The 16,905-nt window shown below is 50.3% G+C and overlaps 5 protein-coding genes across 5 annotated transcripts; 3 read left to right on the plus strand and 2 right to left on the minus strand.

The window, feature by feature from the left end:
• Positions 1–662: 662 nt before the first annotated feature.
• Positions 663–1,456, minus strand: UREG_01921 (uncharacterized protein; the record flags this gene model as incomplete). Its single annotated transcript, XM_002542359.1, has 2 exons — positions 663–984; positions 1,053–1,456. 2 exons carry the CDS (start codon positions 1,454–1,456, stop codon positions 663–665), a joined length of 726 nt encoding a protein of 241 aa, XP_002542405.1.
• A 1,124-nt stretch (positions 1,457–2,580) lies between these two features.
• UREG_01922 (uncharacterized protein) lies at positions 2,581–3,022 on the plus strand (the record flags this gene model as incomplete). Its single annotated transcript, XM_002542360.1, has 2 exons — positions 2,581–2,662; positions 2,730–3,022. 2 exons carry the CDS (start codon positions 2,581–2,583, stop codon positions 3,020–3,022), a joined length of 375 nt encoding a protein of 124 aa, XP_002542406.1.
• Positions 3,023–3,758: 736 nt separating this feature from the next.
• Positions 3,759–5,868, plus strand: UREG_01923 (uncharacterized protein; the record flags this gene model as incomplete). Its single annotated transcript, XM_002542361.1, is given in 5 exon segments — positions 3,759–3,872; positions 4,454–4,517; positions 4,610–4,717; positions 4,736–4,947; positions 5,038–5,868. The coding sequence occupies 5 exon segments, from the start codon at positions 3,759–3,761 to the stop codon at positions 5,866–5,868; spliced, it is 1,329 nt and encodes a 442-aa protein (XP_002542407.1).
• Positions 5,869–10,492: 4,624 nt separating this feature from the next.
• Positions 10,493–11,221, minus strand: UREG_01924 (uncharacterized protein; the record flags this gene model as incomplete). Its single annotated transcript, XM_002542362.1, has 2 exons — positions 10,493–10,891; positions 11,153–11,221. The coding sequence occupies 2 exons, from the start codon at positions 11,219–11,221 to the stop codon at positions 10,493–10,495; spliced, it is 468 nt and encodes a 155-aa protein (XP_002542408.1).
• Positions 11,222–13,747: 2,526 nt separating this feature from the next.
• On the plus strand, positions 13,748–16,440 carry UREG_01925 (uncharacterized protein; the record flags this gene model as incomplete). Its single annotated transcript, XM_002542363.1, has 4 exons — positions 13,748–13,811; positions 14,120–14,335; positions 15,048–15,216; positions 15,288–16,440. The coding sequence occupies 4 exons, from the start codon at positions 13,748–13,750 to the stop codon at positions 16,438–16,440; spliced, it is 1,602 nt and encodes a 533-aa protein (XP_002542409.1).
• Between the last annotated feature and the right edge of the window lie 465 nt (positions 16,441–16,905).

A 16,905-nucleotide genomic window follows, 5' to 3' on the forward strand; every position in this document is an offset into this window, starting at 1 on the left:
ACCATGCGCATGTACGATACGGGGTTAAGAGGAGCCTCATATGCTCTGACGGTGCAGTGGTGAATCCTAGACGCATTTCTTTGGGAGACGCGACGTGCCCCAGTAGCAAAGCGCCAGGTCACGTGCACCTGCGGTTCTATTAAGCATCGAGATGTGACCGAGTTTGCACCGGCCGAGTTGTTTGAATCCCAGAGATATTTCAAGAAGAGGTAACGGCCAAAGATATAGCTGACGCAGAATTGCGGGTTGGCGTGTTGGCAGCATGATCGTGGTTATATCAACTCCCTCCAACCGCGTGCATAAGAGAGATCTTATGCCGGAGACAAAACCATCCCTATGGGGCGTTACGGGAGTGAGTAGAAATCTACGAGATCCAACCATGTTAAGGATGGAGACGACGGTCATGAGTGCATTTCTCAAGTCGATTGATGGCATATGTATATACGCAACTTTGAGTAGCGGCAGCAGTCCAAAAGATCCGCTAATGGCAATAATCATATATTTCGGGCTTCTAGCTTGACTCCCTTTTAATTAAAGGTTTCTGCGAACAGGAGCGCCTTTCCCTTCCCATTGTTTGATGGCTATTTTGGCCAGAGACCGATATAATTCCACCAATTCGATCTATAGACTTGGCTAGAAATCACAAGCCAGGTTCTCGAGGCTCATTTGACCCTTGTATCTAGGGAAAGCCTGTCTGCGGGTTCGAGTTTCACAGCAGATTTGAGATGCTCTTTTAGTCCCAACAGTCGTTGCGATGCCGCTTTCATCAAGTCAGGATTGCCGCTATCTTGGACGGTAATCGACGCTTGGAGTATGTATCCGCCGCTTGGGTCTAGAGGAACCATTGCCTCAAGGGGCGGGAGGTGGGAAAAGGGCGTCCGGCTGGGTTGCTCGTGGGCCGGGAAATTCAGGACCCGGTGAAGCTGTATTACTGTGCCGTCGAGGATGAATATGTCACCCTCTAAAACGTATTCCGACACATAGCTATAGTAATCGGTTAGCTGTGCACGCGCAAAATCAGAAATAGAATAGGAGGAAAGTTAGGGGCATACTCATAACCCCAGGCATCCATCACAGGGGTGAGCTCGCCATAAGGGATCTTAGAAGTACTCATCAACCTCGATGTCACCGCAGAGCCCGTGCCGGCATCTGGGATATCCCGAAACTCTATCCTCCATGATTGATTCGAGGCATCATATGTGTTTTGGCGCTGGCGCTCACTAGCTGTTCCACCCATCGCAACATCATCATTACTGGTAGCGGGCGCAGCAAAATCAGTAGCATTCACGGTGCCCACGGCTTTGACAAAGTAAAGGCCACCATTAAGCAGTTTGTTTAGTCTCTGGACTTCAGGCGCCTGGACATCTTGGCTACCTCCAGGCCGGGGTCTTAAAAAGCCCGGTTTTCTGTAGGGCTTGAATATCAGGTGTCGTTCATGGATGCGGTTTGGTTGCATGGCCGTAACGCCAGCAAGCTGCTGCAAAAGGTCACCATGTTGAGCAGCGGGGACTGAAGCAAAGAGAGAGTGTTCATGCATGTGATCCACCTGTAGTCTGCGAGGGTGCTGTCGGTGGTACGATTCTCCTCTGGGAGGTCCCCGGAGAGAGGGAAGCAAGAAACAGGAAAAGCGCGCGGTTCCCCGGAAGACAGGAGGTCCGAACAGAGCAGAATAACGGGGTCCAGTGTGAGCCCTACGAGATCGCAGCCAATTGGAGAGTGGCCAGGCAGAGATAAGGGTGCAGCCAGCGCTCTGGCATCTGACAAGCCGGACGGACAAATGCCTGCGGGGAAATTGAGTTCCGGAGCTCCAAGCACTGGAGCGTTGATCTCCTCGGAGTATGGACACCAATGAGACGGCGATATTCACATGCGGCGACTGCTCAAGGAGACGTGCACAACACTCCAGTCCTCCACGGGCGGGTGATCGAAGAGTCGAGGAGAAGGGATATCTTAACTTCTTGCAAATGAATTCACCGACGCGCTTTGTATCCCCAAAAGGGAACACAGCCGCCCAAAAAGGCGCCGTCGGAAGAACGTTCCTCCAGCTTACAAAGAAGCTTATTTAAGCTCACGTCCAGGTCGGCAACGGGCCAATGAGAGCCCGCCAATTGATGACATAACGCGGCGAAAGCTGGGTGGAAAGATAAGGTTATCGCCGCAAAGAGCAGGTTTAGGCTAATCTTCCGCCGAGCAACGGGCTCCCGGCTTATTCTCGTGCTCGGAGCAGATCGAAATGGCACCACAACCGCTTATCTGGTGGCAAGATCTCCGTCTTTTTTGCGTGCGGACGCTTTTTCCACTTGTCATTGCGGTTGCTAATCTGATCCACCCCGTGGCTTATCAAGCTGGAAGCTGCGGATTATTTCTACAAACCGACTTCCCACACTCGCACAATCCCAAAAACCCCGAGAAAAGAGCACCATCCAGGCATCACCAACGGACACGACGATCTCCCCAACCACAATTTCAACGTTGAGAAGACGGCTTCCCTGCCATTCACCACAGCGACAACTATTTCCCTTGCAACAATCTCCTCAATCCCACAACCCTCACATTCTGCACCAAAGGCCGTTTCTAACAATGCGTGTGACTGGTGTTCTACGGCAAGCCGCGGCTGCCAGGACTCCTTTGATCAGATTCGTTGGCAAGCGGGCAACTCCAGGTATGCATTCCCTCGATTCTCAATGCCCACTGGCCTGATTCAACAAATACTGACGTGATCTCGACAGAGAGCACCGACAATGCTCCTCGAGTTCACCCCGCCTCTCCCACCAATGAACTGCCAGACTCCTTCATGAAATACCGCTCGCGAGCCCAGCAGCACGGCCCGTTGAACAGCCCCTCTCGATCTCCTTCATACGGCTTCATTGGCGGTTTCTCAGGAGCGTCATTGGGCCCAGTCCAGCCCAAGCAAGGCGAATACTTTGACCGAAACGATCTCCCCGCACGCTTCCGGAGGGTGCCATGGACTCAAGCAGAAATTGAGGCTGTTGAGACCGGTGGAGCCAGTTTGTTCGCGTAAAGAAAAAGCGAAACAAAGCCCAGTAGCACTCGCTGCGCGATGCCTGTGGGACAAATCTTATTCAAAGATTTGAAGCGTATTTTCGAATCATCGAGTTTTGACAACATCTTGGTCTCAACACTTCCTCTATTCCCTCCCAAACTCGGCCCAGCCGCCTCTTTTGCGGTTGGAGGGCGACTCTCAACTCGTTTCCTCCTTGTGACATGAGCATTAGCCTTTGCGCTCATCTCACTCCTTCATCGCCTCCTCTCCCTTTCTCCCTCCTTCGCTCAGTTTGGGTTACAAATGGGACACGAATTCTAACCTTTTTTAACGGGAATTATATATCTTGAACGGCGCTGGTGGTTGCGATCTTGTGTTCTATTATCTCAGCGGATCAAAGCGATTGCTGTAACTTGTATGTACTATGAAATTTCTTTTTCTAGCACATGGCTTTTTGCAGTGTTTATGGCCATTGCATGTACTGGAGCTGGCCTTGTTATATCAGGTACTGTAGCTACTTGTGCATTTTGCAAATCAATTAAAGCCATTTTACCACATAAGTATATCTGTAGGTCTTACAATATGTTATGGTCTTGATTGTTCAAGTGGTGCATTCCAATTCCACACGGTAAAGCAAAACATTGCCCAGCAATTTGAGAACTGTAACTAACTAACTACACCTAACACCTTCCCCTTCAAAGGGATTCCTTCACATCTACATCCGAGTCCTTATTTCGAGGTCTTTCAATGCATAATGTCTCCCAGTCCGATAAGCATCCGAGAAGTCGATGACATAGGCGCGCTCAAAGCAACATACCTAATTTCATCGCCGGAGGCTTCGGCTGGTACACCACCAGTCACTATCGTCGTATGTTCTCGTCCCTTTTCATGAGGTTTCTAAATGGGCATCGACCCCATACGCAATGTCTATCGCAATGTTCTTGCATGTTTGAAATTGCATAGTCTGTTACACTGCGCATATGCCTGTTGTCAACTCCATCACATCACTTATCTTTCCTTTATCAGGTGTTGATACCCAAACCGTATCTTTCTAGCTACGCGCTGTCCAAATAGCATCTCTGCCTATTTGACATTCTGTTATGCACGATAACAAGATGCTAACTTCTCCAAGGAGCCTTCCTTACAACGGACGTCCACACCCTATTTGACCGCTGTGTTAAATGCTTTTCTCCCCGTGGGATATCCGCATAGTGTCAGTGGAGATTATCTTGAGTATGTCTCCCAGATTGGATGGGATCCAATTTCGTTTTATAGAAGGATCACTCCGCTATCCCATCAATATATGGAATTATATGCTTTTGCTCAAGAAAGGGTGCTGATCGGACCTATTTCGTCGAAGATACCAAATCTATGTATGTTGAACCCGTGGCATAGAAAGCCACGTTCTACCACCGACTTTAGCTAATAATGGCCTACCCCTTTATCCAGGACTCGCTTCAAGCGTTTTCAAGCTCAATCGCGGGACTACTGTCTTCCAGAGCCGTTTTGCAAGGTACTCCAGTTCAAATTCCCAGTCACCTCCAGAGGAGGATCTCAAGACCCCTTTAAGATAACTAGTGAATGAGGATACTTAACTTCGTGTAGGAGTCGGGGTTGGTGATGCGACTGCCTCTCCAACGGCTGCTCTGCTCCTGAATGTCCTACAAGAGAGCATGGGCCGAATAGCAACTATTCTTTTTGCCCATCGACTAGGTACGTCTCTTGAGCCAGAATGCAAAATGTATAGGCTTGCGGCGGACATTTTCAATGACTCAGCCATTGTCATGGACTGTTTATCACCCATGTTTCCGAAACCGATGAGGGTTGGGGTTCTGAGTCTCTCAAGCGTGTTGAGAGCGATGTGCGGTGTGGCTGCTGGAAGCTCAAAGGCTAGCTTGAGTGCGCATTTTGCGAGATGGGGTAATTTAGCAGAGCTAAATGCGGTATGTTTGTCAGTCCTCTTACAACATGAAGACAAATTCTCACTTCGAAACTCCCTGGTGCTTACTCTGTCTTGTGTTGAAAACGTATAGAAAGATTCAAGCCAAGAGACCGTGATATCGTTGATGGGAATGCTAGTAAGACCGATTTTAGGCTTTCTCGAGTCAATCAGTGGGCTGATTCTTACTCAACAGGTTGGAAGCCTCGTTGTATCGCGCGTCACTTCTACCTTAGCTACTTGGGCAGCGTTGATACTGCTACTAACAATACATATCACCACCAATTACTTCGCTGTCCGGGCAGTCAATATGACAACCCTGAATCGACAGCGAGCGAATATAGTATTTTCAACTATTTTTGACGAAAACCGGACCTTAACTCCCAGCCAAGCAGCACATCAGGAACGGATCTTCGAACGAGATGGAGTTTTGCGCTGGAAAGCGTCACCAGCGAGCCTGGGCTCGTGCCGTATAGGAGTGTCATTCCAGTACATGGTCCAGCTCATAGCCTCATCCGAGAGCTGCACCAGCGATGGACAATCAATTGTTGCAGCGCTTTTGCATCTTTTTGAGCGGGAAGAATACATCCTCTGGTTCAATCCGACTAGGAAACGTGGAGCAATCGTCTTAAAAACCAATGCTACTGCGGCTTCGCAACTAAAAGCTTGGAGCCATGCTCTCATAGTTGCACAGATTTTGAGACTGGGTGAATGGAAGAGCAAAACCGGGATCGACCAGTTTATTCTTCAGCCCGCCACCAGGGCTCACGGCTTAGTGTTGCTAATCCTACGGGAGACGTTGACAGAACACTCGGAGAATTTTGACGCTCGACTCGAGCGTCTTAGGAATGCGGGATGGGATGTTGATATACCATCGCTGCAGACGAAGCCAGGGAGACGGTTTGATATTCGCAAGCAAGAGTAGCAGTACTAGCCCCATTACGAACAAGGAGAGGGTCAAACGATGCGCCGGGCACAATCACCTCAATCCTTATAGATTCCGCCCATCCCAGTCCTCTCTGGAACCCCATCCTGTATACAAGTCGGCATCACAAATTAAGCATTGCTTAAACTATATTATCTTGGTGCCATGCACAGAGTCCAAAGAAAATAAGGCACGTCTTTCTGGACGGCTTATGAAACATTTCAGAACATAGTAATCCAAACCATACCACAACGGGGCTGCGCTTGGGGGTTCTATGGGAGTAACACATATAGAGATTGTTAACGAAACTCGCGTCAATAAGTCTCTCACTTGATAGGCATATCGGTTTGTGTTCAAGTATAGAGAGAGAGAGAGAGAGAGAGAGAGCGATTGATAGCAGTAGTATGGCTAACTATATAGCCTGCAAAGGTTCTATTAGGGAACGGTAGAAGTATTCGACGGGTATAAGGCAGCTTCTGCACTCAGCCGGAAAAAGAGTATGCCGGTCGTTCTCCTATAACGACTCGACCTTTTCAAGAAACCGAAATGATATCCTCAACAAACTATGCCTAGAACTGCCTTCCACGACCCCAATCCACACTTCATTCGATATCGCCCGGGTATCTGACCAGCACATCAATTCAGCATCTTGATCGTTGAAGTCACAAGGGGCCAATTCGGCCATTTTCACGTGACAAATCAGCCGCGAGCAGGTTCAACCGCGGATAAAGTGACATTTGTCTCACTTGTCACATTCACCCATTTCTCAAGGATATGGCTGTTTTGTCAAGGACAAGGGCAATCGAATATGTCTGGAGATCTTTCGGGGCGTTCTCTGCTCTGGCAAGGTGGTATTTGATCGTTCCCTGTAGGTCTGTGCTCGGAATCCTCAATTTTATCCCTCGATCTCCGTTCTCGTTCCTCTTTGAAAGCAGTTGGTGACCTTCCTCAGTGTATATTTTCCCAGTGGAGTTAACATGAGCCGATCGAAACGGGAGAGGTCATTCCCCTCTCTAGCCCCCTCTTCTTCGCTCCGTCGACGTTATTCTTCTGCCTGTTACCTTGACAGGGTTGCTAGGTGGAGATAGTCACAATGTCACTTTGGAAACCTGAAAATACGAATCAAAGAAACGCAACATTTAAGCGCCCTTTCGGGTTAGGAAAATGGGAAAACTAAAAAAGAGTATCACGACGATTTGAGTCCGTCAATTGTGCAAACGGTGGGCCCCGTTTCCTGTGCCTGCTCCGCTCAAGAACGGCTGCAACAGATTACAACCCTTGAGATTCATCTCTCAGGCCAGGTCTGGCTGTGACAGGGTATCGCAATATATATGCAGAATGCCGTCTCGTGAATAACCCAGCGAAGTTCCGCGAGTTTCGACACCTAATAAATCTCTCACGAGATATGTGCGTGGGATAATGAGCCCAACAAAGGTCGAGGCCAATTGCGTCCTCCCTGTTGAAGAGCGGTGGTGCCTCAATAATAGACAAAGAAATATAACAGGTTCAGAGGACTGTTTGTTCTAACAGGGGAACGGGAGAAAGAGTATGCATTCCCGGCTTGGCCATGAAGTTGGAGGTTTGTTGGAGACAAAGAAGCACCAGAAATGATTGCATTTCCTGGTTTCCAACGTTATCGGCTTCCCGGCATCATAGACTGCCAACTCCATCGTGCGAGGTGTTTCAGCGATTCCTGGTTTCTGCGGATAGCCATTCTTATGAAGAGCAGACACAGTGTCGAAGCTTCCAGGTTCCATCCAGTTTTTCGATTCTCTTGTTATTATTGGCATTCAGCTCTGACGACGGTTTTTAACGACCCGAGTTACCAACCTAGTCGAATTTTGGCACATGCTGAAAAGCATTGGTCCCCGTTGCAAGAAAAGGCAAAGAGAAGGATGTCTACCTTCGAGAACCCAGTCCCATTTCCTTCCAGTGTGCCAGGGGAGCTAGAGCTAACCCTTTTCAAGTATCCCTGGCCTTCGATGATTGTTCTGTGGGGCTACACAGAATGGATCCTTGCTGGCATGCAAAGAGGAGACCCAAAATCACAAAAGCCAGAATTGCAGCACCACCAAATTCTCTTGACAGTCCGGAGTAAACCCAGGCTGTTGACATATCAATTAATCCTGACACGTTTTACACCCCAGTTTAACATTCCTTCTTTGGCATTAAGGCCTCCTCTCCCCTGCTGACTAGCCTAGGAGAATTTGTCTTCTCCATCCAATAATAACAAACCGCACAAGGAGTTCTATTCTTATTCTAAAATGCCGTCTTCGATGGGCTGGCTTTCGTTATCCTTGCAATTTCAAGAGAAGCAGTTCAATCCTGAGAAAGTCAAGAGCCTCGGTTAGTATGGATGAAGCTGGGCGATCTCAATGCCGCCAGGAGATCCCGTCGTTCCGGCTTGATTTTGGTGATTTGATACCCCGAGATGATTCTTTCAAAACGATACTGAGATATATACGAACTGAGCTGATACCGTGCGGGAGACAAACCTTCGTATACTCCGCCCGGCCCCAAGTGGATTTCCATACAAAGTAATAAAAATGATGACTTTGTTTGTACGGAATAATGAAGCGGGAAGGTCGGAAGGGAAGCGAAGGTTCCACTAATAATCACAATAATATGGCAAACTGCAGCCGTCAAGACGCATCGCTGCATGAAATAAATCACGTTGTTGTTCGTGGATTCTCTTCACCGTGGGTCCAATTCCCTCTGGGTTGCGATATTTTCGTCCGTCCCACCACCAAAAGGCCTTTTCACTTTCGATAAGCAGTGAATGCTCAATTGATTCCCACAGTTGCGGCAATTGACGGCTTTTTCAACGGATTCCGTGAAGACCTTTGACTGAGGAAAGCAATCCACAGGGAGTCCCCATTTCGACTGGTTATCCGCTGCTAGAGAAGGAAAGGAGAGAAGTGGCTGCAGAATGCCAGTCCGCATCAAACAACCAACCACCCCTTTGGCAAGCCTCTCAGGGGCCAGCATAACCAAGACCAGGGAAAAATAATCGAGCAATATTGTGGGTCTTGCCAGCACCAATTAGGTCAGAGTAGCAGGTATTGAGAAGAAAACATCCATGCAGCATCCGTGGTGGCTCGATTCGAGAAGATACGTAGGGAGAAGAGCACGATGCAGGAAGGCCAATTGCGTCACCAGCTTGAAGATTGCGAAGAGGCCCTCGAGTCAAACATCTTTAGTTTAGTCATTACCAATTTGCCATTAGAGATTAGAGTGAAATGCCGCACAGGGAGGCTTACCATGTCAAGAGACATGGACAGGCGATCCCCAGATGGAAGAGTACTTGGCTTAGCCAGGGACCCCAAAGGCTGGGATTGCGCATATCAACGACAACATTGATTATTGATATGTTTTGATTTCCGCGGGACCTTGGCCGAAGTCTGTTATTCTTCTCAAGCCTGAAAGCTCGACTGACTCGCGCATATCAATCAAAGCAAGCTCAAAATGTTTTGGACGTGCCACCTACCCCAGAATTCCCCCGGGGGGAATGGTATTCTCTGTCGAAGTATCCCGTTATCAAAAGAGGCGAATTGCAGGTAAATTAGGTTGAGTTGGGGCGGGATCAGGTTTTGGCAAGTCGTCAACGTCCGCAAATGTATGTCCCTGACCATCCCATGGTCAAGTCTGACCACCCCAAGAGCCTTTTCCAACAAGGTTAGGGTGCTTGATCATCCGTTTGGACACGGATCCTCCGCCGACCCTCCGTTGGAGTATCTGCGGCCCTCTTATCTCTCCTCTGGTACGAGTCAAGTGACTCCGAAGTTTTTCCCTAGAAAACTTCGGTCCAAATTCTCCAATGATGTTGAGGCGAGCACTGTAAAGAAAAGGCAAGGCACGGAGATTCCTTCAACGGACGCGGACGCGGACTGGGTCTGGACTGGATCCAGGGAAAAGGCTTTGGAAGGACATATTCGAAGATGGAACAGAAAAGATAAACACTTCTTGGAAAATGAGCCAATGATGTCGGAACATTCTTTCTAACAGTTTTTTTCCAATGTGGGTTTTGATTCAGCCTTAGGAAAATTGTAGGTATGGACTGCGTACCAGGGCCTGGATCGGCGGCCTTGGTGCTCTGTCTCTGCTTCAAAGGGCAGGCTATTCTCGGGAAAGGACAGCAGCAAGTTGCTGTCGACGAACGACGTCTCAGCACTGGTGGCGATATTGCGGGACTCTTCGGCTGGGAAGAAGTCGAGTTTTATTCCAGCAAAAATCGCCAGCAAAAAGAAATTATGAGTGGGGGTCCTGATCTGGAAGGCTTCTAGAAGGAAGCGTGGGAGGGCCGTGGAATGTTACGCGGCCAAGCGTGTAATCTACCTCGAGTTCGTATTACGGAAACACACTGACTTGATTTCGCTCTTTATTACGGTACAGTGACATGCAGGTACTTCTGGAGTCTCTGAACCAGCCATTTTGTGCAGTGAAAGAAAGGCCGTTTAAGCTCAGAGTTCAATCGACGACTGGATGTTCAGCTGTCCTGCAGCGCTGGGAAACAAGCATGTCCTCTTGGGCCTTGGACTCTTCAAACAAAGAAAATCTCCGGCGCTTGGCGAACTTTCACGGCTGTCCATGATATCATTAAGCGCAAAGGCGGTGGAGGCTGCTTTCAAATTAGAAATTGGAAAGAAAGAGAGCTTGCCGAAGACGATGACTCGACAGATGTCGTTGAAAGGGCGTGTGTTTGCGCACGAGTTGCAAGTGTCGGCAGAGTGTGGTGGACCTCCATAAACCAACCACACAGGAACGAGTCACGGCAAATCAGTGGAGTGGGCTCAAAAGTTGAAGTTGCCGAGTCTGGCGCTGTTGGCGATGCAGCTTCACCCGCAAATCCAAAGCCATGTGTGCTTTCGTGACTCGTTTTCTGAGAATGCGTGCTCGGAGAACGTGCTTTGGAAGCCCGAATTCTGATGTGTCCCAACGTGGTTTGCGTAGGCATCTGAATGGCGTATTCAATGGGCTCTGTTCCAAGAAACATGGACCATGGCCCACGACGATCATAACATTGCTAATAACAAATTGCTTTTGCATTATGTTGGAGGTGATCCTTTTACCTCGGTTTGCATTTCCGCCCTATCGGGTGAGAGCTCGACTGCGAGGCCAGAGATGGGGATGTCTGGAGTTTTGGAGCTTCAAGAGTCAAGATGCGCAAGAAGAATTCTTCTTGACCATCAAGCATACGTTAGCTCACTTTTCTTTTTCTTTTTGCCCTCCGCCGGGTGTGCATGCAAAATATTGGGTCAATACGAGCTGCGGCTTTGTGTCACACCTGGGCGTTTTCTGGAATGAATTTGTTTGGACGACGATCGGTTTTCTGAACCCGAGCTCTTTGTTGCATGGTTATTCTTGAGAGGATTCATTACTGATGAGAAAAAGGGCAAAAAGGCGTCAACTCGCTAGCGGGACGAGGAGAGAGAGGCTCAAGCCCAAGGGCCTGAACGTATATCGCTCAACGGCCGAAATTGGAAAGCTATCACGCTGCTAGCCTCGAGGATCTCTCGGGCCCCAAAAACGGCGAGCTTGTTTGCTCCCCGAACAGCATTCAAGGGTCAGCCAGGAAGATGCAGATGCATGCGCGCTAACTAACAACTACGAGAGAGCTCTCGTCAGCAGGCCCTCTTGTGATCAGCAGGTTTCACGGTTCAATTGCGGGGAAAGCAAGCCTCAAAACGGCAAACGGAAAGCTGTCTTGAGCCCAAGAATTTCCTTCCTATCATCAGTGATAAGTCATTCTCGACAGGGCGCCGTTTGGCAATGTGGTCACAGATTCCCCTACTCCACCACTGGATTAGAGCTCTCTCCATCTGGTCGTCGATCTTCTGAAAGCCTGGAAATGTCCGGACCAAGGACAACAAGCGTTGGAAATCCCATGTGTTCCTCGATTGTTGCCCCGTTTTAATACAATTGTCTCCGTGTGCTGATCAGTTGGAAACCGGCACGGTTGGGATGGTTCCAGCAAGGAGTCGCATTCCAGGGTTGTGAAGGGGAAATAAAACGGTTGATCCGGATGAGACCCCAACCTTTTTGAGGCTGATGGTGATGAGGATGACAAGAATAGCTTCCAATGGCACATCAATTTGTGGGATAGTCATGAACATATGTAACAAATATTAATCCCGAGGAGTGTCTTGTTTCTCATCCACACCCGCCAATCCCGCAAATGAAGCAATTTCACGCGGCTATACGGAACATTCAGATAATGTGACACCTCACATTTGGCCCCTGGATCCGGGGTGATGGTCACCTGTTTGTGAGCGAATTCAGCAGCAAAAAAAGCCCAATAGATAATATACTATGTGCAGCGATCCCCAATCTCCGTCGTCGCCGTTTTTACTCTTGCCGATCAAGCGTGGGCTTATGTAGTTATAATATTGGAATCTCGACCAATAATTGGGGGAAGTGTTCTTTCGCTGAAGTCCCTGCATTCGAGTCCTCGATCCTCATAATCTGAAGAGGGCAATCCCCGTAGAACTCTCGGGTTTATCTGAAACGGTAGTTAGTTCGGGAAGGTCAAGGGAATGGTGAAGCTGGGGTAGCCCTCCTCGACAAGAGCCAAAGGCAAGTGGCAGGCTTGGGGGGCCAGGGGAGGAGAGGAGGGGTCGACCGATCTCGGGGCGTTTGTTTGGGGTTCGGAGTTGTCCGCGACAGGGAATCGAATCGATCATCCAAGGACTGACGACCTCGTAGTTTTGCCTCGCGCGATTGTAAAAGGGCGTTGGCATCTTGTAGTGGCTTGGACCCTTGGGGCTTGCCGCTTCTCTCTCTCGCTGGATGTCACTCGGTTATCTTACGCCGTACGGAACACACGCTGTACGGTACGCTGGTCACGGCGGTTTGGTACCGGTACCTTGGCGTCTAGGCCGTATTCGGCAAGGCGCATGCAGGCTGCACGAAAAGAAGCTGGATGGAAGGAAATCGAAGGAGCATAACGCACTTTAGCTCTGCTGGGATGCGGCTAGTCCCAGTTCGGCTGGCTTGTTGTCGCTCCGCTTGGCCAGGGCCCCCTTCTGTCGCACATCCCGGTCGGCGAAGGGTTCACGATCAAGCCTGGCGTCGATGTTGAGAAAGCGCCGAGTCCAGCCCCCTTTGAAATTCCATATTGATCGGACACAACACACCTACACGCACTCACTTATTGTACTGAGGGTTGCTGATGTCCATTTCAAAAGGGCGTGTTCGAAAGAGTCATGCGAGTCAGCGAATCATACTCGCTGTCCATTTAACCGCTCACGGTTTGCGCCCCGCGAGTTTCACGAGCTAGTTTTGCATCGTGGGCTGTCCTTGGCCAATAATGGAAATATGATTGATCCACCGGCAGTTCGATTCCAGTAAAAGCCATTGCCGTCCACTCCAGCCCAAAATATCCGGTTGAAGAGCTAGAATATGCAGTCGGTTGCTGAAGACTCCATAGACTTGCTCGAACTCGCGATTATTTTGATCAGTCGGGAATTTGTCACAGGAGCAATTTCGTCTTGGAAGGGAAAATGGTCCGATCCAGATTTCGTCGGCGGCTAGATCTGCAGCGAATGAATCGTGGATGGGTGTTGAGCGACGTGCTGGACCGACCAGGGAGCAGAAACGATAGTTGTGTGGATTGCCCAGATTGCCAGATTTCCGATCTCCCGAATCCTTGTTCACGGAGCCTTGTCCGCAGAAAAAAATATGTACATACCTTGCTGGCCTTGTTCCCTGGGACCCTTTACGATTAGAATGTGATTCCTCGCGTGAGCTGACAGGCCAGTATGATTCGATGAAGAAGAGGCAGCAGAGCTGGACCAAGTCGAAGAGGAATAAATCTCAGTCCAACTCTTCTCCTGGGAGAGAACGGATCTTCAGGAACTGCGTGTTACACTTCGCGCCAGACATGAGGCCCCCCCCAACCACCCAGTATTGCAATATCATAGGCCCGGCACAGGGCAAAACGGATGGTGTTGCCACCTGCGCCAGAAAAAAAAAAGCAGCATCCGCCCAGGTCAATTCCTCTCGTTTGCTGCAGATAATTAGGACAAGAAAAAGGAACAATCCATGATGTGATAGGGCTCGCCCTTTTTGCCCTTCTAGAAACTCCATAATACATGGCCCAGAAGCATCGCTAGCCAGGCCGATTTGATGCAGGGCATTTCATAAAAGCCGAAACCATCTGCCCTTTTTCGTCTCCCTTTTCGTTTCTCTTTTTTCGCCCTTCCGGCATCAAGTCGTGCTTTTCTCGCCCGTCGCCTTGCTCTCCCACTCTTAGTAATAGGCCTGGCTCAAAATTCGCCCTTGGACTTTGGCTGGGGAGCGGGATTAGCTCTGGAATCGAACTATCAACTTAGTAAATTCAAAGTTGGAGGACAATCCCTGGGTCTGTTTGACCCGCTTGCCGTCATCGTCGAGACTCTTTTTTCGCCCTTTGCGAAGTCGGGATTGCGCGAGTATATGGGCTTGCCGGCCGCCCTGGACGAAGCAGCCTGTGAGTTCTGCAGCTGTTTCTCTTGTGCATCGCTACTGTTTGTCCACATCATACAGCCTCTCTCTCTCTCTCTCTCTCTCCCCCTTGCATCTTCTCTCCCTGGAAATCGTCTTTCTTTCGGACTCCACTTCTCTCGTCTTACTTTTTCTTCTTTTTCTTTCTTCCTCTCGCCCATCCACCCGGTCCCCACTGCGGACAAGGTATCGATACCAGGGAGACCAGTCCCGCAGTACCAGATACACCACTCGCACTGTATTGCGCTACCCAAACCTTTGTCACTGGTACTTGTCCTCCATCTCCTCTTCTCTTTGCCTTTGGATTATCATCATTATTCCTCTTCGTCCCCGGCTTTTTCTGTGACTCTGTGACTCTGTGGCTCCTCTTGTGATCCGTCCCAGAACTATATCCCCAGCAGCATTTCCACAATCCCGGCGTGCCATCTACCTTGTTACTCACTCTTCGCATTTTTAATTAGTATACCGGCTTTATCATCCCAACCCTGCCTGCAACTCACCGCCCGGGGTCCCAACTATCTCTCCCCCGAGGCCGCCAGTCTGACCGGGTCCTCGTCCTCGTCCTTACCACCTGTTTCCACTCTTATTTCAACTGCCCACGGCGCTCAGCATTTTCTCCCTTGCCGGGCCTTTCTCCCATCTTTACAACTTCCTCTCGAGCCGTGGCATTCCTCCCACTGGACATTTTATTTCCCAAGATTCCTCATTCGTGCGGAGGCCGGCATCCATTCCTGCGCTTCCGGCGGCTACCTGCTTGCCGCTGTACCATCCTGCTTGTGACTCGGCATCGAGTGGACCAAACCGGAATCCCCGCAAGTCCAACAAGCAAGCTGCAGCACAGCAAACTTGGGGCAGTCTAGATCGGCGGTGCGACAATCGCGGACAGCACGCGTTGACTCTTTCAACTTGTCCGTGGGCGTTGGCACTCCCCTACATAGCTCCCCCAGCGGCACTCCCTTTTTGTCTGTCCTCCCGCCCTCTGAAAGCACGTTTGTATCTTCAACATCGCCAACGGTGGAGTCGTCATACGGGATCGTTCGTGCACACGGGGTGGAAGGAACGAGGAGAGTTTGGAGGGAGATCAGAGCCAGATCAAGGGACGCTGGATCCAAGCGTGAGTCGCTGAGGGGGATGATTTCAGGACGGCCTCGACGCTCCTGGGATCATACGCCTGAGTCTTCTCCCCATCACTCGCCATTACCCTCAGACTCTGACTCGGATCACGAGGAAAGAATGGAAAGTTGGGGTCCCTCGAGACCTCTAAGCATAGCCGTCCCTGGAACCCAGCTCGCTCGCCCGACGTTGGAAGATGTGCTCGCCGATCGATCGCCGCCGCCATACACCCTCAGCGCCTTCACCGCATACCTGTCCCAGAACCACTGTCTAGAAACGTTAGAATTCATCAAAGCCGCCGATCTCTATCGCACATACTACCACAGGCCCGAGCGGAACGACACCCCCGAAGGGCATGCTCAACGACTGCGGTTCCACTGGAATCGGATCATCAACACGTACATCGTGCCCGGCGCAGCGCGAGAAATCAATATCTCCAGCACCGTCCGGGATGCCCTGCTCAGCCATTCTCAATCGTCCCGTCCACCCCACCCAGACGTCCTCCAGGCAGCCGTTCGACGAATGCGCGACCTGATGGACGAGTCGATATTCCTCGTCTTTCTCAACAGCCGCTCCCCGACACAACAGCCACCTCCGCGCGTCTCCTACCAGTACCCTCAAAATATCGCGATGGAGGAAACGCGCATCAACCGCCACGCATCCATCCGACGACAGATCTCCCCCGAAGCCTCCTATGCCGTCCCTCGCTCGTCGGGCTTCTCGTCGCAGCCCACATCCGCCTCCAACACCAGCTCGTTGAGTAGCTCCGCCTACCGCTCATCGCCCCACGGGTACACAAGTGGCGACTCGGTTTCGGGCAGCCTGACAGACGATTCGAGTAGTGTTCCGTCGAGTCCGGGGACTGGAGCCCCAATGACGCCACCAACGACCCCCCCTGGCAGCAACATGCACAGTCCTCGAAGCCGGTCGGATAAAGGCTGGAAAAAAATGGGAATGAAGCTCGGGTGGAAGAAGTGAGCAATTGAAGGAGAATCGGGGCGTTGGAGTTGGTGCTCTCGTCCGGAAGAGCTGTGCGAGCTTCTTGGCCCCCTCCCTGTCCGTCGCGGATGCTGGAGAACGAACAAGACACCCCGCAACCAGCATCCAACGCAACAATCGACAATCAACTATCCCGATGTTGCCCGCCGTTCTTATCCTCTCTCTCTCTCTCTCTCTCTATCAAACATCCCTGTCGATCGACCACATCGCTCCTCGGAACACCTCCGCTACGACTCCTACTTGATGAGATGCACGAACACCTGGATCATCGTGTTGTAATTGGGCGTTGCATGTTTTCTTATGTTGGCTTTTTGTTCATTTTGCACTGAAAGGCGTTTATACCCACTGCGTTATTGCTGTTCGCTCTGAGCATCGAGTGTTTGCTTTATCCTTTTTCTCTGCTGTTCTTACCTGTCTTCCCCCTCGTGCCAGGCAACGAAGTGG

This window comes from Uncinocarpus reesii, genomic scaffold (genome assembly GCF_000003515.1).
Source record: "Uncinocarpus reesii 1704 scaffold_1 genomic scaffold, whole genome shotgun sequence".
Taxonomy (NCBI): Eukaryota; Fungi; Ascomycota; class Eurotiomycetes; order Onygenales; family Onygenaceae; genus Uncinocarpus; species Uncinocarpus reesii.